The sequence below is a fragment of the Odocoileus virginianus genome, chromosome 2, assembly GCF_023699985.2.
Source record: "Odocoileus virginianus isolate 20LAN1187 ecotype Illinois chromosome 2, Ovbor_1.2, whole genome shotgun sequence".
Lineage (NCBI taxonomy): Eukaryota > Metazoa > Chordata > Mammalia > Artiodactyla > Cervidae > Odocoileus > Odocoileus virginianus.
Genome location: NC_069675.1, coordinates 15,259,399 through 15,281,253, shown reverse-complemented (window position 1 = coordinate 15,281,253; position 21,855 = coordinate 15,259,399). Strand labels below are relative to the sequence as shown.

The 21,855-nt window shown below is 42.3% G+C and overlaps 1 protein-coding gene across 6 annotated transcripts in view; it reads right to left on the bottom strand.

The window, feature by feature from the left end:
- The window catches only part of LTBP1 (latent transforming growth factor beta binding protein 1), a 434,653-nt gene that overhangs the window by 273,783 nt on the left and 139,015 nt on the right, over positions 1-21,855 (bottom strand). For 5 of the 6 annotated variants that reach the window (XM_070476676.1, XM_070476671.1, XM_070476685.1 and 2 more), the window contains exon 4: positions 13,394-13,563. In XM_070476676.1, coding sequence (XP_070332777.1) covers positions 13,394-13,563 — 170 coding nt within the window. The remainder of the gene's footprint in view (positions 1-13,393; positions 13,564-21,855) is intronic. The other variant, XM_070476680.1, reaches the window with a different exon arrangement.

The window sequence follows — 21,855 nt, the reverse complement described above, 5'->3', positions numbered from 1 at the left end:
AGAGTCTTCCCCAACACCACAGTTCAAAAGCATCAGTTCTTTGGTGCTCAACTTTCTTTATAGTCCAACTCTCACATCCAAACATGCCAGCCAGGTATGACTTAAATCAAATCCCCTATGAATATGCAGTGGAGGTGACAAATAGATTCAAGGGATTAGTTCTAGTAAATAGTGTGCCTGAAGAACTATGGATGGAGGTCTGTAAAACTTATAGGAGGCAGTGAACAAAACCGTCCCAAAGAAAACAAAACGCAGGAAGGAAAAGTAGCTGTCTGAGGAGGCTTTACAAATAGCTGAGGAAAGAAGAGAGGCCAGAAGCAAGGGAGAAAGGGAAAGGTACACCAAACTAAATGCAGAGTTCCAAAGAATAGCAAGGAGAGACAAGAAGGCCTTCTTCAATGAGCCGTGCATAAAAATAGAGGAAAAAAACAGAAAGGGAAAGACTAGAGATCTCTTCAGGAAAACTGGAAACATCAAGGGAACATTCCACCCAAAGATGGGTACAATAAAGGACAGAAATCATAGAGACCTAGAAGAAGCAGAAGAGATCAAGAAGAGATGGAGATACATGGAAGAACTGTACAAAATAGATCTTAATGAACTAGATAACCACAATCATGTGGTCAGTCACCCAGAGCCAGACATTCTGGAATGTGAAGTTAAGTGGGCCTTAGGAAGCACTGTTGACAATAAAGCTAGCGGATGTGATGGAATTCCAGCAGAGCTACTGAAAACTCTGAAAAACGATGCCATCAAAGTCTTGCACTCAATACATCAACAAATCTGGAAGACCCCAGACCCCACAGGACTGGACAAGGTCAATCCGCATCCCAATTCCCAGGAAGGACAGTATTAAAGAATGTTCAAACCATCAGACAATTGACCTCATCTCCCATGCTAGTAAAGTCATATGCTAGGCTTCAGCATTATGTGAACCAAGAACTTCTGGATGTCCAAGTTGGGTTTAGAAAAGACAGAGGAACCAGAGATCAAATTGCCAACACTTGCTGGGACCGTAGAGAAAGCAAGGGGATTCCAGAAAAAAACATCTATCTACCTGTTTCATCGACTATGCTAAAGCTTTTGGCTATGTGGATCATAACAAACTATGGAAAGTTCTTAAAGAGATGGGAATACCAGACCTTTTTAATTGTCTCCTGAGAAACCTGTATGCAGGTCAAGAAGCAACAGTTAGAACCCTGTACGGGACAACTGGTTCAGGATTGAGAAAGGAGTATGACAGGGCTGTCTGTTGTCATCCTGTTTATTTAACTTATACGCAGAGCACATCATGAAAAATGCCAGGCTGGATGAGTTACAAGCTGGAATCAAGACAGATGGGAGAAACATCAACCCCCTCAGGTATGCAGATGATACCACTCTAATGGCAGAAAGCGAAGAGGAACTAAAAGAATCTCTTGAAGTGGGTGAAGTAGGAGAGTGACAAAGCTGGTTTAAAACTAAACATTTAAAAAAAAAAAAACTAAGATCATAGCATCCGGCCCATTAGTTCACAGCAAACAGAAGGGGAAAAGGTGGAAGCAATGACAGTTTTCTTCTTCTTTGGCTCTAAAATCCCTACGGATGGTGACTGCAGCCATGAAATCAGAAGACGATTGCTTCTTGGTAGGAAAGTATGACAAACCTAGACAGTGTGTTGAAAGCACAGACATCACTCTGCCGACAAAAGTCCGTATAGTCAAGGCTGTGGTCTTCCCAGTGGTCACGTACGGTTGTGAGAGCTGGACCTAAAGAAGGCAGAGCACCAATGAATTGATGCCTTCAAGCTGTGGTGCTGAAGACTCCTGAGAGTCCCTTGGACAGCAAGGAGATCAAAGCAGTCAATCTTAAAGGAAATACTGAATACTCATTGGAAGGACTGATGCTGAAGCTAAAGCTCCAGTATTTTGCTCATCTGATTTGAATAGCTGACTCATTGGAAAAGTCCCTGATTCTGGGAAACACTGAGGGCAGAAGGAGAAGAGGGTGTCAGAGTATGAGATGACTGGATGGCATCACAGTGCAATGGACATGAACTTGGGCAAACTCTGGGAGATGGTGATGGACAGGGATGCCTGGCGGCTGCAGTCCATAAGATAGCAAAGTCAGGCGTGACTGGGCAACTGAACAACAAAAACAAAAGTAACTTACACAAAGAGCTAAAGTGGCAATCTTGTCAATGAACACTATTTGTTTTGACAATTTTCAACTCACTATACTTTTGGTTTCTGACAAATACATGTGTAATGTGTAAGGTGATGGTTTAAATAGTCAAATAATGTATGAATGCTACTGATACAATGTAATACACTGAATGAATGCATATGAAACACAGTACAGTGGATGGCAAGTAGTAAATGCTAAATAGGTAAGGAGAAAGACAAGGATGCAATCCACATATTGTCTTTGGGGAAGACAAATGAGCCTATGTCCAAATTTCCTAATTAGCTGACCTTCAGAGACATGAATATAACTTACAATGCCAAGAGCAGGTTTTTTAAATATATTTTTTATGTTCCTGAGGTATATTAAGGTGTGGTTTGGAAACTGGGATCCCTGACAAGAAACATTATGAATCACTTTCTCCACTAAGAGTATTTTTAAAACTCCTTTTTAAAAAGGCATCTAATTTTGCTGTATTTCCAGGTTCAAGACATGGCAGGGTGCGTCTGATATGAATTTATACACTCTCCCCACCTAGCACCGTGGTTGCCTGAAAACCCATACCAAAAACAGTGATGAATGAATAAAAGGTATAATGGGGTTTCGGAAGTCTTACGGAAAGTGTTCCTACTCATACTCACTAACGAACTGTAAACTGGACATTCTCCATTCCATATGAGCAAGAATCCTGAAACCAAAAATCCTAATGGCTGCTCAGACATAAATGTGGTAAAACAGCAGGTCTTACTGAAACCAGGCCAGGCAGAACAATTCTTTACATGTTTCAATAGTCGCGAGGAAATGATGGAACTGACTCATCTACTTCTCTGTCCATTGCCGACCCACCCCAAGTTTTCTTAGAAGTAAGGGGGTGGACAGAAAAAAAGAGCTAGAAAATAGAGGGAAGAAATATAAATCGACTGGTGTTTCCTTCTGTAAAATGCAACATCTGATGCTCAGAGATGTCAAGACATGCAGTGTTAAGAGGGAAGGATACAAACAGGACATGTGTTAGCTACAGTCTCTGCCCACAATGCAGTGTGTGTGTGTGTGTGTATGTGTTAGTCATTCAGTAGTGTCCAACTCTTTGCAACCCCATGGACCACAGCACACCAGGCTTCTCTGTCCATGGAATTCTCCAGGCAAGAATACTGGAGTGGGTTGCCATTCCCTCCTCCAAGAGATCTTCCTGAACCAGGGACTGAACCTGGGTCTCCAGCATTGCAGGCAGATTCTTTCCCATCTGAGCCTCCAGGGAAGCCCACTGTGAGAGGTGCACATCATCTCAAGTGATGGAATGGTAAGTAAAGCTGTGTGTGCAGCAGTAAGGAGGATAAGCCCCAAGAAGATCCAGAACAGCCAGCACTCATGGAGACTAGGCATATCTCAGTAACTGTACTGACAGTGAGAACCCACAATACTTCCAGCACCCCATTATATGCTGCCATGTCCCCAGTCCTTTTCAGGAAAGGCTCATGAACTGCTTCCACCCAACATTAATGTGACGAAAAGTTTCTCTCTGGCTGCTTCTGCTTCTATGCAGTGTTACACTTTTGTCACAAATGTGTACTGCTTAGCTCTAACTTACATATACCTTAAGAGAGATTCTGATTCATTTCCTCAATATCATTCCTTCAGCCAAGATACCTTCTAAGGCAGCTCATCAGCTCAGACCACTTTTCGTGACTTAAACACCTTTCAGTTTTCTAATCCACTCTGGCAAGAAAATGAAGTCACCCATAATAGGTTTTGTTCAACTATATATATCCTATCTGATTAAAACAGTATTGTCTACTCTGCTGGACTAAAAGACTTATCCAGATTATTTCAGAAATTAAGTCTTCTGCCCTTCTGATAAGGTCACCTATGTTAAGAGGTAGACATTAAAGGAGATAGTGCATCAGCAGACCAGATACATGTCTTTCTCATTAACAAAGAGTGGAACCACACCAGACCCCTCACTGGCTCCCTACCGTTTTACCCACACTCCATCAGTCAAAGCAAGTCACAAGGCCAAGACTAAAGTCAGGGGGTGGGAAGGTCCACTAGACCCACTGGGAAGCTACAGCAAGAGGGAGGACTCAAGAATATAAGAAATAAATAAGATGTGTATTTTTATTCATTCTAGGATGAATAAAATGTCATGGAAAAAAAAGTTTAAAAGGTCAGGAGATCATTAACAGAAATATATGCACCTCCTTCTCACACTATAAAAACAAACCAAAGCACACTTAAACAGTTCTCCATTTTCATTAAATCTTTACAGTCAAACAAAAACAAAGGGGAAAAAAGTCTCAGGGCAAGAAAATATCTACCTAACTGAATCACAAAGGGAGAAGATAAAATTAAAAGCTTTTGTGTAGGGGAAGACTACTCTGTAACGCTGAAAACCAAGGCACAGGCCCCTTCAGCAGCCTGCTGTGGAATGTCAGCTGAACACGTGGGAGGAAGCCCTCTGGTTTCTGCTGGCTCTGAGGCAGGCGGCTGTGATCATGAGATGCACCTGTAGCTGTTAAATGGTGATCGTTAAAACAAGCAGCGGCAGCTGTCTACTGCATGTGGTTCCGGGCGTCAGTAAGGGACGTGGCTCAATCCCACACAAGAAGCCCAGTGGCCATCGACCAGAACCACGACCAACACCCTCTCACCATTCCTGTGGACGTTAGCGTGCTTGCTTGCTTTCAGCAAAGCTTTCCAAATCTGTTTCTAGGATACAGGGATTTTTTTTAAGTAACTATGATGTTTTTCCCAAGACCAACCACTGCCTACTTAAGATGTTTTCATTTAGTTAAACCAGTACCTTGAGAGAAACTTGTGAAACACAGATAGGGCTACAAGAATTTTTTTTTTTTTTAATGGACACTTGAAAAGTGAAAAGTGACAGTTGCTCAGTTGTGTCCAACTATTTGTGACCCCATGGACTGTTGCTCGCCAGGCTCCTCTGTCCATGGGATTCTCCAGGTAAGAATACTAACGCAGGCAGCCATTCCCTTCTCCAGGGGATCATCCTGACTCAGGGATTGAACCTGGGTCTCCTGCATTGCAGGCAGATTCTTTACTGACTGACCCACCAGGGACCTTGGGAGAAACGTGTGAAGCACAGTTAGGGCTATAAGAAATATTTTTTTAATGGATACTTGCTATATAGATGATGTAAGAAGCTCCAAAAAGTAAATGTTTAAATAGTATATATTTACATATTTGATCAAATATACGTGTGTGTTTGTGTATGCACACACACATACACACACACACACTTCATCATTGAAAGCTTACCTGCCAGAGAATTACTCATATAATCACAGTTCCCTCTCAGAGAAAAGGGTTTTCCTCCTCCTTCAGCCATGTATTAACTTCTACTTTTGCATGAGAGGAGCAAGGGAGAAAAGGGGCAGCTGGCTTTTAGCTTAGGTACATTTCAATTTCACAAGAGGCTAATACTAAGTCAAGACTGAAAGTTAATGTGCAACTAAAATCACAGAAAATTACAACGCAAAAACTTCTTGAACAAATGTCATATAAAAACACACGCAAAAAGGTCCTGAGGTCTTTACCTCCACAAAGTGGGTACAGATTCAACACAAGGCCACTATTTCAAAGCTAAGAGGACCTTTCTATAAGGAGACTGACCCACAAGAAAACAAAGCATTCTACTTTAATTGCTTTTATTAATATGACATCTCATGAACAGTATTCTTGTATCAAAAGTATCATTCAACTCTAATGATGATTAACTCTATAGCAGATTATTTTCCCATTTAGAAGAAAAATCAAGGCAAGCCCTAGGTTTCTGGTAAATAAATCCTAAGGCTGAGTAGGCACCAGCTTTTTTCAGATGCAATTTTTCTCCTCCCAAAATGCTGCTTTGTAGTTTGCCTCAGGCAAACCGTAAATTCCTGTGTCTTATTTTTCCTTAGAAATATCACAATTTGGTCACAGAATATTCTGGAGCCACACAGTGTTTCTCAATATCTTGAACTCAGTCTCAACACCCAGAAATATCCTTGGATTGGTTTATTTGTTATGAAATCTTGGGCCTTTTGGGATTAAAGAGCCTCTCTCTCTGGCACGGAACACTACCCACTGGGGAATTTAAGTTACATAATCCTCTCACTCTAGGTTTTCCTCCACTGTTTTCATATTGCTGGATAAGCCTCTTGGCAGTGTTTATAATCAATCTGTGTCTACCACCGCCTGCTATCTTAAACTGCGCGTGAGTAATCAGGCGGCAAGAAGTTCATGTTCACATGCCTTCTGGACTGAGATGTGACCAAACAACCCCTGGATGAAACAAACCACGCACCCTCACCCCTCAACTGAGACACAGTGGCCACAGCAAGACCACACATGAAACTACTTCTACAACTACTTCCCTTTAATGGAGTCTGAATTCTTAAGGACATCAACTCAGCAAACCCTGGTGTTCACTCACATGCACCTGCCTGCTTTCTCAAGCACTTTTTATACCCAGTGTGCTGATGCTTTGCTGTCTAGGCTTTCAGGCCAACAAGGATATTACCAGGATTACTGAAGACTGGGTGATTTTCTTCTGGCCATCTCAGTGCTAAGATCCACACCGCCACATGGCTGGGAAACTGGCTCAAGGTTCTCGATTCCCACTCAGACTATGTGGGTGACCAAGTAGCTTCAGGAACTTGTTGATTTTACAAGGGAAAAAGCACAGAGTTTCACCATCATTCCTTCTTCTTCAAGGCAGTAGGTATCTTAATATCCTTTTTAAGTGCTAAATTGCTTGTTAGTTTGCTTCATGCAAGCTAGTCAGCTTCATGTGAGGTCATTTCTGGCTGGAACAACTTCCACTGTCACTTAGCTCTGGCTGGACTGGGATGGGGCTATTCCCTCGAGACACGAAGCTGCACATGACACGCTAAAGCTGGTTTCCAGGAGATTAGGACTTCCAAGCACTGAAGAATGTGTATCTACAGGATTCTCCTCTCTCCAAAGTGCCCACTTTGTCCATCTGCAAAGCTTTACCCTGGTGGGGCTCCCATCCAATCAGGATCTATCAGAGAGGGCATCTCAGAGACCTGGGACTGCCAGCACACTTGATTTCTCCTTCTCTTTTCTCCCTTCACCAGGGAGATCTTCCCATCCATCCACTAGGATGATCTTCTTATTGTTCGTATCCTAAACTTCAACACCCAGATGAGGTGAGGGTGGTTCTCAGGACCAGACTCTTCTCTTCACTCACATTGTCAAACTGCTCCCCCTCTAGAGGTCTCCCACACTGCTAATTCATCCTGCACTTAAGAATCTGCTTCCAGCGCTTCTCATCTGTATTTATTATGTCTACATTCGCCTTCATCTAGCTGCCACTCCATGGTCTCTCCCCCTTTTTGCAAAGGCCCAGTGCATGGAGGATGAATTGGGTCTTCCTCACTCTAAAGCCAACTTCCATCTACAGTGGGCGCTCCGAACTTCACCACCGACTCCCTCCCTGTGAAGATTCTGCAATTGGCACTGGGCATCCAGAGCCTTTAATGAATATTCCTGCCACTGTCTTGAAATGGCTGGCGCAAGCACAACCGTCCAGGCCAAATACTGCCTGCCTATCCTTTAAACTTCAGACTTGTTTTGCTAAAGCAAAATTCTTGGATGTTCTCCTCTAACCTTCTGCAGAACTACTCTCTTCTCTCAGGACAACCGGGAAGACGCAATTTTAATGGTAACATCTTCGCTCTATCAGTCTGCAGCCACAGAAAATCTTCACTGCAGACACAGGAACTTTTTCTCCAGGGGAGATACAACACTTGTCACCAAATCCTGAGATACTTTCAAGTCTCATGCTTCTTGGTGGTAGTGTGAACGTAGCCTGACAGCTAGTGCTAGCACTTTCAACCACAGTTTTGCTAAAAGAGGAGGCCATGTGCCCAAAGGGGCTGTGCGGTTCACGGTATGGGAACACGGATGGCAGTCTGGCAAGAACTGGGCTGCAGGGACCTGGGCAGCAAAGTGGCCCACTGGACTCTGCCTCCCTCTCAGACCTGCTGCGGGGGGCTGCCCCGTCTTCAAAACGGGTAGCCAGGAATTCCAGCCAGCCCATGACTGACGAGGACAGAAGCTGGGCTGACTGGCTTGTTGCAAAGCCTGGGAGGGGTCAGCACAGACCACAGATCCAGAGCTAAAGTGTTTCCTGGGGTCCCAGTGCAGGCAGGATACGGTTTTCTTCTGTCAGAGGCGGACTAATGGGGCTGATGTATACTTTCTGCATCACTAACACTGCTTACCTAGGCAGAAAGGTTATGTTTAACAATTTAAGTAAAAATTAAAAGTGGGCTTCCCTGAACGTTTTACAATTGAACAGTATCACGTTTGCAATGCCAATAATCACTCACTCACGTCCCTCAACACATTAGGAGATAACCTGGTATTAATAACTTTTTTAAGAGTCTGATTTGTATCAATTTTAAAAACTTTAGACAGTATATAGAAAGATGGTGTTTGCCTTAACAGAAATTTAAGATTTTGATTTTGTTGAATTTGAAGTAAAATTTCAATAGACAGCTTTAAAATATAATTAACCTTTTTAAAAGCTAAGAGCATCCTGACAGGAAAATAACTGGAATAAACAATGAGAAACCTGATTAGAAAACTCTACATTTCTAAAAATTTCCAAATATCAAACTGAGGTAAGAAGGGAAAAAAGTTGAGAAGGTAAATATTTAAATCAGAGATTCCCCAATTTCCCATCTCAAGGACTCTTTGTATAATTTGCAAATTAATAGTCTAGGGAACTATTCCAGCTAAAAGGATATTTCTGCTCATCGTAAAGCACTCTTATTTATAAGTAACTCCACATTCTACCTAGGAAGCTCTCCATTATTAACCCTGAGATTTAAAAAAATGTCCTTCCACCATTAACCATAATATAAATATTATTTTCTGGTTTCAATATTATTAAGCATCCCATGGTGGTTTTTTTTTTTAAAGCACAACAGCAGATGGTCTGGGGTGATATATTTAATACCCTCAAGGTCTTTTTCTAGTACTTTATATCAAACTAATCTCTTTAAGTGTGAGATATTTGGGTTTGCACTTCAGTAGATACTAAGATAGAGAATGCAATGGCACCCCACTCCAGTACTCTTGCCTGGAAAATTCTGTGGATGGAGGAGCCTGGTAGGCTGCAGTCCATTGGGTCGCTAAGAATCGGACACAACTAAGCGACTTCACTTTCACTTTTCACTTTCACTCATTGGAGAAGGAAATGGCAACCCACTCCAGTGTTCTTGCCTGGAGAATCCCAGAGACAGGGGAGCCTGGTGGGCTGACATCTATGGGGTCACACAGGGTCAGACATAACTGACGCGACTTAGCAGCAACAGATACTAAGATAATCTGAACTGTTTTTATAAAATCATCTTTAAATGTTATCATCATGTCATTTCAACTTTCCTCCCTCTAGACTAAAAATATGAATTCTACTAAACCAACCACAACAGAATTTGGTTTACACAGTCAAATCTGTCCTACAAATTACCAAAGAAAGTATGGGTAAAAGCAGACCTTCTCTACCCAACACCATTCTTAGCACTTCTCAGAGAACCAGTGGCCTCCATTTCTGGAAGCTTTTTTAATTATTTATTTACTTGCAAATAACTAAAACTTTTCATGTTATTTTTAACATAACATGGGTTTACCATATTCACAGTTTGTGCAACCATCATAACCATTTAATTCCAGAACATTTCCATCACCCCAAAAGAAACTCTCTACCCATAAATGGTCATTCCCCATGGCAGTTGGCAAACTACAGCCCGTGGGCCAAATCCAGCCAGCTACCTGACTTTAAAATTAAACAAACCTACCAGCTAAGAATTTTTATGTTTTAAATGTCTACATTTTAAATAGTTACATAAGTACCTATATTGTTGTTGTTTAGTCACTCTGTGTTGTGTTTGACTCTTTTGTGACTCCATGGAATGTAGCCCGCCAGGTTCCTCTGTCCATGGGATCTCCCAGGCAAGAATACTAGGGTGGGTTGCCATATCCTTCCTTAGGGAATCTTCCCAATCCAGGGATGGAACCCACATCTCCTACTTTGGAAGACGGATTCTTTACCATTGAACCACCAAGGAAGCCCAGGTACTTATATACAACATCCTCAATTTGCGTATTAGCTCCCAATGCCTAAAATATTATCAGGCCCTTCAAGAAAAAGTCTGCCGACTTCTGCTCTAGATGATACTCATGCAAATTAAGCTCTATTAAGACCAACGAATAAAGAGAAGCACTATTATTAATTTATCACTAGAGATATCCAGTAACCAGAGAACACTCAACCCAGGAAGGAAAGTTATGAGGAAGTAACACAGAAAACTGGTAAATGAATTAGATCAAAATAGGAAAAGCAACATGCAGACACTGGAGAGGGATGGTGAGTTATATCATCAAAACCTTAAAAGATTCCAGTGAAGTATTGATTGCCCCTAGCAACTTGACAGTCTGTGTTTCCCGACCTAGGCTGTTCTACCTGGTGAGTGCTACACTGAACACTTAAAACACATCTTGCCTTACTAAACTGATCACATACCTCCTCAACATTTCCCTGCTATTTTGACCAACTCCCTTCTCCCTCACAAAGGGCAACAGCAAATCTTTATTCACTTGCTCTTGCAGGGTTGCTGCCTCCTCCTATGATAAGCTGATTAAGTTACTCAGTGCTTAGAGCTCTAGGTTCACATCCTTATTGAACAACTGTTGTGGCATGTGTCACATTCCTTTTAATGGCTGAACAACCAATTGTAGGATATAGTACATTTGCTTGTCCACTATCAGCTGAGGAACATTCTGGCAATGTTCACACTCTTTGGCTATTATGAATAATGCTGCTATGAACATTTGTATATAAACTATCAATATCATACCAAGTGGTAACCAGTTACTGTAGGCTACCTTTTAAAAATATGTGTATATATATATCCCATTTAAAGGGGGAAACATTTGTTCTTGTTCTTAGTGTTTTCTCTAGTCCTCTCTGCTTCTCAAAAGCACTAGCAGTGGATTATTATGACACTCTAACCCCTCATTTTCATCCCAAGATACAGCCTGTCCCCCTGATTGTATCACCTTCTGTTTTTCCAGAGTCAGAATTATCTACTCTCTGTTGGACCTTCAAATTCTTCAGCATAATAAGCTAATCTGTTTGCACTGGATCCCTTTTATAAAGACTAAAGAGCAGTGATTAAACATTTCTGCCTCTTGCCTGGGGGGCAAACCATATACCTACGGTACAGCTGGATGGAGGGCAATAACACCTTTAGGTCCTTCCACTGATACAACTTTTACCTCTTGGATTCTAGTTTTAATCTCCCCACTGTTGTTCTCACTCAAGTTTGGTATTTTAGTGTCCTTAACAGTCCTGCCAAGTTATCTGTTTTTAAAACTCTGATTAGCCCTCCAGCTCCCAGTAGTGCTCTGGTCTCCACCTAAAACAGCCACATCTATCACATGGCCCTTCCTATATACCTACCTCTTTGGTTTAGTTTCTTGGCCTCTTTTTAAACACCAACTTTTGATAGGTTTGAGAGAGTGATCATGATCAGTCTAAATTACTTAACTAGCTCCCCACTATGGAGAAACTACATTTAAAAACATGATCAGTGGGACATTTATGGATAGTTCACATTCTCCTGAAATGTAATTTCATCTCCAACATTCTCCTAAAATGTAATTTCATCTCCCCAAACACAGTTCAACAAAAGTTTGAGAGTTTAAATACATACAAACACATGCGCGCACACACACACATATATATACACACACAGTGTGATTTTCATTTCAGTAGTAATCGATAACCAACCCAAACCACAGTCTAGTCTCCAGTCTTAATATCAGAGATTCTCAAAGCATATTTTCTTTCTTTTTTTTTTCTTTCAAAGCATATTTTCTTGACACCTTCGTGAAATGCAGAATTCTTTAATCAGTTTGATAGTAAGCTTTCAAAACCTCTTCCCATTACATTCTAATTTGGAGAGCCTCTACAAAATACAATCTACCTAAAGCTCCAAGAAAGTAAGTTGTAGCTCTTTTTGATTTTTTAGTTTGAGATTAGAAAAGTATTATATACTCAGGAAGACCTCTACAGAACAAGTTATCAAGCACTGATATCAAAGGATCTTTAAAAACAAGATGGATACATCTATTGTTTTGCAAATATAACTTGGAAGTTATCTTGCCTAAAGGGCAAGGAGATGATCTATACAATTTCTCCATTCTTCCCTCATCATCCCAATAAATCACCTCAAACCATTGCCCCGGGGTCAACTCAAGAGCATAATTTTCTCAAAAGATGAAAAGTGTAATGTACACACCTTATATTAGCCACTCTTTTTGTTAACTGACCAATTCTGGGAGGTGGGGGTGGGCCTTGGGAGTCAAGTCTGTAGAAACACAGTCTTCTGAAGAGCCAAACAGTAGTAAGAATTCTCTCAGCTCTCCACACTACCCTAGGTGGTGAAAGACAGTCCTTCTCAACCTCACAACTGGCATTCTCTTTCATTACTTATGGCGCAGGCCATCCGTCAACATGAGACAGAGCAGGAAGCTGCTGGAAGGCGCGAGCATCCAACTCTTCCCTTTGAACGGTCTGCCGCCTCACTGAAGAACATTTTCTCCAGATGCTGCCAGCAGACACTCTGTAATACCTAAACCACAAATCATCCATTCCCCACCCTTTGCGCCAGGGCTTGTTCCTGAACTTCCCCCACAGTGAGATATTAACCACGCTGGCCACTGATGCACTAGCTCTTCACAGACTCGGTAGAACCTGCCACACCGTCTAATCGCTGTAACAAACACGTGGCCCTCCTAACATAAACACACTCACTGTAGGTGAACCTCGGAGTAACTCAGGACACTGCAGACATCTCACAAGGAACAAATCCTGGCTAACTCACCAAGGAAAATATTTTATCAATGTAAACATGTCAGCCGCACAACTGTACAGAAAATTAGAGCCAGCATATTATGGAAATGGAACCACCTTGCAGAAACAGATTTACAGGTGGGTCACTCCAGAGTTTTCTGCCTTTCCTCTGAAGAAGGCAACTGTCTTGCTGTCTGATGGTTTTAGCAACCAGCATGGGTTTTTCAAAAAACAATTCCTGAATTTTATCTTCTGTGACACATTAAAGCCATCTACCCAGAGCAAAGTGTTTCCAAACCGTGACGCTGAAACTTAGAAAGATGACTCATAGGACATACTCACACTGAAAAGGTGCTGCCATATGATCCTGCCCGAATCGTAAAGGGAACGAACCTTCAGTGGACTGCTCTCCAGAAATCACCTTCTGGGCTGTGAAGTACGTGGGCTTGAGCACGTATTCCTGGGTCTGGCCATGATGTATCATCACATTCTGTGAAGAAAGGGGTGTCATCCTGCAAAGAAACAAAGTAAGGATAAGGAAATTAAAAACGGACTTTTAAAAGTCAACTAAGAGCGAAGGAATAAGAAACCAGTTAAACTTGGAAAGGGGCATAAAAATGCCATGCCAGGCTAATTTTTTCCTGCAAAACTGTAGTCATGGCACATAAAGAACTAATCGCTGACCTCCAGCAGAAAGGGGATCCTGTCTGTCTAGTCAAGAGGATAAGGACATACAGGCCATCACTGATGGAGTTTATCAAAGTATTCAAAAAGTACAGCTACCAGGACTTCCTTGGTGGTCCAGTGGCTAAGACTCCGAGTTCCCAGTGCAGGGGTCCGGGTTAGATCCCTGGTCAGGAAACTAGACTCCGTGCGCCTGAAGTAAAGATCCCACATGTCTCAAGTAAAGATCCCACATGCCTCAACTAAGATCCAGTGCAGCCAAATAAGTATGTATTTATAAATATACTATTTAATATATTAAATTAATATAATTTATGTTAGGTATATTATATAATATATATTAAACATAATATTTACTATAATATAATATATAATGTGTACCATAATTGGAGGAGGTCTCGCTCAGTCGCGTCTGACTCTCTGCGACCCTATGGAAGGTAGCCTACCAGGCTCGGCCGTCCATGGGATTTTCCAGGCAAGAATACTGGAGTGGGCTGCCATTCCCTTCTCCAGGGGATCTTCCCAACCCAGGGATCAAACCCGGGTCTCCTACATTGCAGACAAACGCTTTACCATCTGAGCCACCAGGGAAGCCGTTAAACCATAATCACTAGTCCTTGAGAACAGTAAGAATAACAATTTAGTCCCTAAGTCGTGTCTGACTCTTCAGCAACCCCACGGACTGTATTAGGGCTGTCCCTCCGACTTCCCAGGCAAGAATATTGGAGTGGGTTGCCATTTCCTTCACCAATAACAATATATGAAAATCTTATAATTTCATCAACGACATGAGTCAAGATCTGAGAATCTCCCTCCCACCCCCCACCCCGAGGGGATATATATACACACACACACATATTTATATATGATTCACTTCATTGAACAGCATAAACTGGCTTCCCAGGTGGCTCAGTGGTGAAGAATCCACGTGTCAATGCAGGAGACACAGGTTCAATCCCTGAGTTGGAAGATCCCCTAGAGAAGGAAATGGCAAGCCACTCTAGTATTCTTTCCTGGAAAACCCCATGGGCAGAGGAGCCTGGTGGGCTACAATCTATGGGTCACAAAGAGTCAGACATGACTGAGTGACTAAGCGTGAGCACAGCAGAAACTAACAACACTGTAAAGCAATTATACTCCAATAAAAAAAACACCTCTGAGGACTCCTGAACACAATTACTGTGTTTTCACCCTCCTGGGTGAACCTTTTTGTCTTCTATGACAGTTCTCTACTGCTGCATGTACTGTATACTTTAAAATAAGCCTTCTCGTCCAGATTTAATCATTCTATGAGGGACTGAAATCATTCGCTAAGACAAACAATGGAAAATATAAAGATATACCAATTAATTCCAGAAAATGCAAACTTGCTATTAAAATTGTTGGGACAGAGCATTTTAACAGCAAACCGAGATTTTGGAAGGAAACCTGCTCTCTAGTGTGGTCTTGAATTTTATCAATTGTGACACGTTAAAGCCATTTTAACTGAATATTTCCAAACTACCATAAGTTGGGAAAATGGTTGACTGGGTTATACTCAAACTAATAAAGTGCCAGGAAAAGCCCAAAGACTAGCCCTAATGAGGGATTATATGAACAAGACAAAGAAATGACACAACTGGTGAGTACGAATGATAAATCATCAAGCCACCAAAAACACCCACACAGTGTCTCATCAAAAGCAGTAGCAGAGTCTTGAATAAATCCAGCCTTTTGGAGTCATTCCAGTTGGGATGGATGAGCTTTTCTGTGAGATAAGGCATCCACGAGACAAAGGAACAAAAGAGGCTGGGATTAAGGGTGCTTCCTTCTTAGCCAGTCAGTGATTAAGTCTGTTACTTTCAACCCTGTAGTCTCAGGAAAGCCTAGGAAAATACATCTTGTGCCTAGATTTTCCCAGACTTAATGCCATGGAAGGACATTCACTTTGTCACCAGACAAATGACTTAAGTTACTAAAAGCCTAAGGCTTAACATTGTAAACACTTTTGTTTTGATGATGTAAGTGTTGATTTGAACTTTAAGTATGTTTGACTGGGATGAAGTAGAAAGTGGAACAGCTGGACACATCTGGTGGTGACTGATAAGAACCACAAGGCGACTCCGTTGGTCTTGTCAAAAGGAAAAGTCTTCTTTTTCATCTCAAGAGCAACTTGCTCCCCAGCCATGCCGTCAACCTCATGACTATACCGCTAGGACCTGCTGAGAGACGCATAGGCCTGACTCCCATTCGGAGGAGGACAGCCCAGCATTCCAAGAGACCTGAGTGCTGGAATAACTAATTCCTGCTCTGACTACTGCCAAGGAGACCGTGGGCTCTGCCTTCTAAGGCGAGGTCCTCCCTTTCTCTCCCCTCTGAATCATGGAAGTGAGAGGCAGCAATAAATGAGCTGAAAGTACATGTGTATAGAGGCTGCTTTTCCCTAACAGAAAGGTAATGAACAAATAAGACAGCTACACCAGGTCTAGAACTTGAACAACAAATCTCAGCCACCACTAATCAAAGGAAACAGATAATATACTAGTAATGGAATTAGATCTTACTAGAGTATAGCAATCCTGTGAGTGACAAACACATTACAAATATGAAACTATGTAGAGCTGTGCTTCCTCACCTTCCATGTCCTTCACTTTCCGCCAATGTGAGGACGTAAATAAATACTTGTGCTCACAAAGACACATAGACATATGAATAGACAAGCCATTTCATCTCATAGCCTCATGAAGAACCCAAGCCACAAGAAGTAACAGCATGTGGGGGCAAGTCAAGGCCATTGTCCACTCAGTCATTCCACTAACAGATAGTAAGTGAAATCACCATTTTACTCTCTCTTCCTCATTTTCTCCTTCATGGTTGGCATCTGTCTTTTCCTCTAATTTCACCCTTCACAGTTATTGCCTCTTTGGACCACCTCTCAGCCTTCCAAATATATATATATACACATATACACATACACATTCAGTTCAGTCACTCAGTCATGTCCAACTCTTTGCGACCCCATGGACTGCAGCATGCCAGGCTTCCCTGTCCATCACCAATTCCCAGAGTTTATGCAAACTCGTGTTCATCAAGTCGGTGATGCCATCCAACCATCTCATCCTCTGTTGTCCCCTTCTCCTCCCACCTTTGATCTTTCCTAGCATCAGGGTGTTTTCAAATGAGTCAGTTCTCCACATCAGATGGCCAAAGTATTGAAGCTGAAGCTTTAGCATCAGTCCTTTCAATGAATACTCAGGACTGATTTCCTTTGGGATGGACTGGATTGATCTCCTTACAGTCCAAGGGACTCTCAAGAGTGTTCTCCAACACCACAGTTCAAAAGCATCAATTCTTTGTTGCTCAGCTTTCTTTATAGTCCAACTCTCACATCCACACTTGACTACTGGAAAAATCATAGCTTTGACTAGGCGGACCTTTGTTGGCAAAGTATGACCATTGCTTTGGGAAGAAAAAAAAATCTCCCTTCAATTGGGAATTTTCTCCTCTCCTCCCTCATCCCTTTTCATTAAAAACAAAACAAAATTCAACAATCACTAATGAAAATCAGATTTCTCATAGCATTATACAAAATTCAAGGGAAAGGCAAAAATGTTTAACGAAATTAGATTAAAATGAAAACTAGAGGACCTCTGGTTCAAAATGTATTTGGGGCACCCATATATTTTCCCTTCCTGCAAAAAAGCCCCAAAAGTTATAGGTAAGGATAAAAAAAGAAACCCAGAGTTGACATTTGGCTATTAATCAACAGGACAGCCACATTCGTCACTGAAACATTGAAACACTGTTCTGACAAACATCTACTGTCCCTTCCTCCTTCCTCAAGACACTGGCCTCCCCAAGTATCAACTCAGTCTCACAAGTAAGAAATTCACATTTGACAGAGCTGGAGAGCTTGGGGTCTCAGCTTCAGCATCCTCTCTAACGTGTGGCACAGGTACTGACCAAAGATATTAAAGTTTCACATCGTTCATTCAACACACAGGAAACATTTCAGCAAACCTGTAGCAGATCAAGACAAACTGAGAAATGTTGACTGTTGTAGCAGGAAGGAAGCCATGCCTCAGTATTTTAACTTCTTTTATCTCAACTGACAGTAAGAAGAACATTTTACATGGAGATCCAGTGTACATTCATACATGTTTTTTAATACAGCTAAGTATTATAAAACAGTATCTTTCCTTATGATGCAAATGACACAAATATCCTCTAATTCTTTTAAATGCCAGTCTTGAACCACTACATTGATGTCATGACTCTCTGACTCTTTACAGGTCACAAGGCAGCTTAAGGATGCTGGTCTAAAAATCACACCATGAGTGCAGGCTCAGAGGAAGCTGTCTTCCCAGGAGACCATGGGCAGGTTCTGGATACTCACACCAAGGAAAGCACAGGGTGACAAGAAGTAGGGCTGAACACTGGTGTCTTCACTAAAAAGGCTGCATATGAAAGCAGCCGTTCTGCCCAATTCGAGCAAAGAAACGGCCCAAGTCAGGCTTCTATATCCCCAACAGGGGAAAAAGAATGAGTCCTCTTCTCTAAAAGAATGGAACTGTGTGGTATAAACCACAAAATTTATTCCCCCAGAGTAAGGCCCTCTCATTCTGGTGTTTGGAGATCCCCTAGCTTCCAGACTAGCTTCCCATGTTTCTCCATAAAAGGAAGGTTGCCAGGCAACCAAGAGGACAGGGAGCCTCAGAATAATCCCAGGAGGGAGATGGGGAGTCATAAGAATGGAAAACATGATTGAGATGTTGGAGAAACCTGATCCTATATATATACAATTGATGGAATGGAAACAGGGAGAATCCATACCCACACTCCATCAAAAAGCACAGGGGTGTTGGCAATGGACACACACAGAAGGAGCAACCTAAGCACCCTATACTCCGCTTTGCCTTGAGTGGAACGCCCACAGACAATATCACAAAAAACAACTCATGTATCCAACTGAGGTGATATAAATGCACATGTTTAGCTGGAGGAGGTTGGCAGGTTCTGGAAGAGGAAGAGGAGAAGAGAAGGGAAGGTTAGGAGAGTCACTGCCCCCATCTTGCAAAATGTGGGGTCATGAGAGAACATTCACAACCTTAAACGATGAGGATGACAGAAGAAGAAACAGGCTGCAAGAGACAGTGAAACTCTGAAAAGCAAACAACTCTTTTGAGAGGAAGGGTGGGGAGCAAGAGGTGAAATAAGTCAGCTGAAACTTCACCTCCTATGGCAAGAAGTTTTTAGACAACATCTAAAGGGAATAAATCTCCAACTGGCCAGAGGTCACTACCAGAAGGGGTAATAGGACTTGAGAATAAAATTAAGGTGGAGAAGAGAAACAAAAGGAAAAAGAGGCAAGTGAAGATGAAGATTTCCAGCCTGGTTGACTGGACAGGTATTTTTGGCTCAAGTCCAAGATGAAAAGTAAAGGCAAAGAGGTCTGCAGAGTCAAGGTGGTCAGGAAAAAGGGCTCATGTGCAAGGAAGAGAATTATGTTCATTTGGGAGCTAGAAATGTGGGGTGGCTCTCTGGGGAGAAGATACAGAAAGCCTCTGGGTTTAGGAACCCCCATGTTCCAGGAGGGGCCAATTTATTCAAAGGCAGAAAGAAAAACTATGGAACTACCATGTTGGAGGATAGTCGCACTTAGTGGTGGGGACATAAAGAGAAAATGGGAAGAAAAAAGTCAGGAGGAGATAAAAACAAGAATAACACAGATGCAGAAATGACAAGCGAAAGAAAGTCTCTAGGTGGAAGGCAAAGAGAACCACCTGAAAATTGCTGTAAAAAAAAAAAAAGCAGGGAAATAATCAATTAGTAAAAGGCCTCTGGGTTGGGTGGTAGGTCGCCAGCCCCCTCGGCAGTGTTATTTTATCAACAGTAGTGACAGGAGTGAGTCTGCGTTGGGTCCCACTCAGTAGGTACTATACTAGTGATCCTCTGAAAAGGAGAAAAGTAGGCCAGAAGGTAGGGATACAGCCGGTCATCCAAAGACCTGAATCTGTGGAAACCTCTGTATCTTTGTGAGCAGAAGGGAAACAATTACATAAAACTTCTTTCCTTCAAAGAAAGGATTAGTCACACACTGTTTACACTTCTGCCTTCATAGTGGCAATTTTTGGCCTAAGAATGGGCTAAATTTTTCCATATTTCCACTAAATCCATTATTTGACCTGTGGAGCGGGTGGGAGGATCTGGCAAAACCTAAGCCCCTTTCCACTTAAGAGCTGTGGACCTCACAGAAGGGAGTCTCCAACAGGCCATAAAATGTTTCCCACAGGAGGCAGGTTCTGACGGAAGCGAACTCTTTCCCCTACAATTAAGGCACTCAGGTTTATCACCAGGATGAAAGGAAAAAAAAAAAAATCGGGAGAGCAAACTGCTGCCACAGAGAAGTCATCTCCCGTCTTTCAGCGCCTGCTTCTCGTCACAAAATTCATGCTATCATATGTACCCTGATGTGTTCCAAGCTGCTCAGAAGCGTGGGTGAATGCTCTTCAAAGAACAGAATGCACCAAAGTAAATGAGAAATGTGAGCTACGATTTGATGGAGAAAGGCTCTTTCCTGCAACGTTCAAGGACAATATGCACACAGAGATGGACAAAGACAAATAAACCTTTAGGAAGAGGTCGCAAGGGAGCTTCTCTCTCTTTCTCACACACACACAGGTAAGAAGGGACAAGTGTTTGTTGTCAGTGGCCCCATTCATAAGAAATTATCTATCCAAACCAAAAAAAAAAAGAGAGAGAGAGGAGGTAAAAGGCTGCTGATGAGACTAAAAGACAACAGAGACTTCCAGTAACAGTAAGTGAGGGCTGGAGCATGCCAGAACAAACACGGCAGAAGGAAAACGCAACAAGCCAACACAGTGGTGAGAACAGGAGGAAAGTGAAGATTACACTGAAAATATCCATGCAGGGAACAGACTAGGAAAAAGTCTTAGACTTCAAATGAGATGAAAAAGAGATTGAAAAAACACAGTGAAAGAGGGTAGATATTGGGGGAGGGGTGGAAAAGACAGGAAAATTAAGGGAACTTGGGGGATCATGAATAAACACAGTAAACGCGACCAAGTGGAACCAATTTTCTTAGTGGTTCTTAACTGGGGGTGATTCTGCCTCTCAACCAAGAAGAGGCATCTGTAATTACCAGGACTGGGAGGAAAGGTGCTCACATCTCATGGGTAGAAGCCTGGGATACTACCAAATATCCAACCATGTACAAGACAGTCCTTCACAAGCAAGAATTATCTGGCTAAAAATATTAACAGTTCTGAAGTTGAGAAACACTGCTGTAACCATGAGCAATTATCACAAAACAGGTATAATGGACACCTGAGAAAAGAGACTCTGGGGGTAGCAATGAAGCTGTCCACAGAAATGATGCAGTCAGGCACATAATGATCTAATGACATTAGATTTGACAGTAAAGAAATGTATAAAAAAAATACAGCCTCCTCCTGTGCCTTTTGGAAGCCCCATTAAGACAGGAAGGTGGCCCTATACTCAAGTTGCCGGGGTGGCTTGTGGGTCAGGAAGCTAGAACATCACTGGGATGGCCAAGAAAAAAGTCATTTTTATTAGAAAACCTCAAAGGAACAGTATAGAATGTGGCTAGAGAAAACCATTTATTAAACTGCCTAGCAATGGGATGAGGGCATGCCATGAAGACATGTAACAGCTGGACAGTCACTAAAGTGCTTTCTGAGGGAAGTGAGTCTGATTGACTGTGTGGCTTTGGTTAGGCCAAGAAGGTCGGACACGTCTAGGGCCACACGTGAACCACCTGGGACAGTGACGAAGAAAGCCTCAGTGCTGGAGCGTCACCTCTGCATGCTACTCTTCCCCTCACAGCCCTCACACTCTCCACGGAAGCCATCCGTCTGATCACCTGTGCCACACGCTGGCCTGTTCCACATCCTGGAACAGCCCTGGTTAGCAGAGTCTTTGGGACCTGACTGCTCCATGAGAACATTCAAGGAGTTCTCCAACCTTCTAATCCCAAGTTCCTAGAGGAGAGGAGACACAATAAAAAGAGCTGTAATGAAGAGACTCCGAGAAACAGAGTGAGCAAGGTCTCCTCTTAGGATGTTTAATAATCGTAACAGTTGGGAGACTTTTTAAAAAAT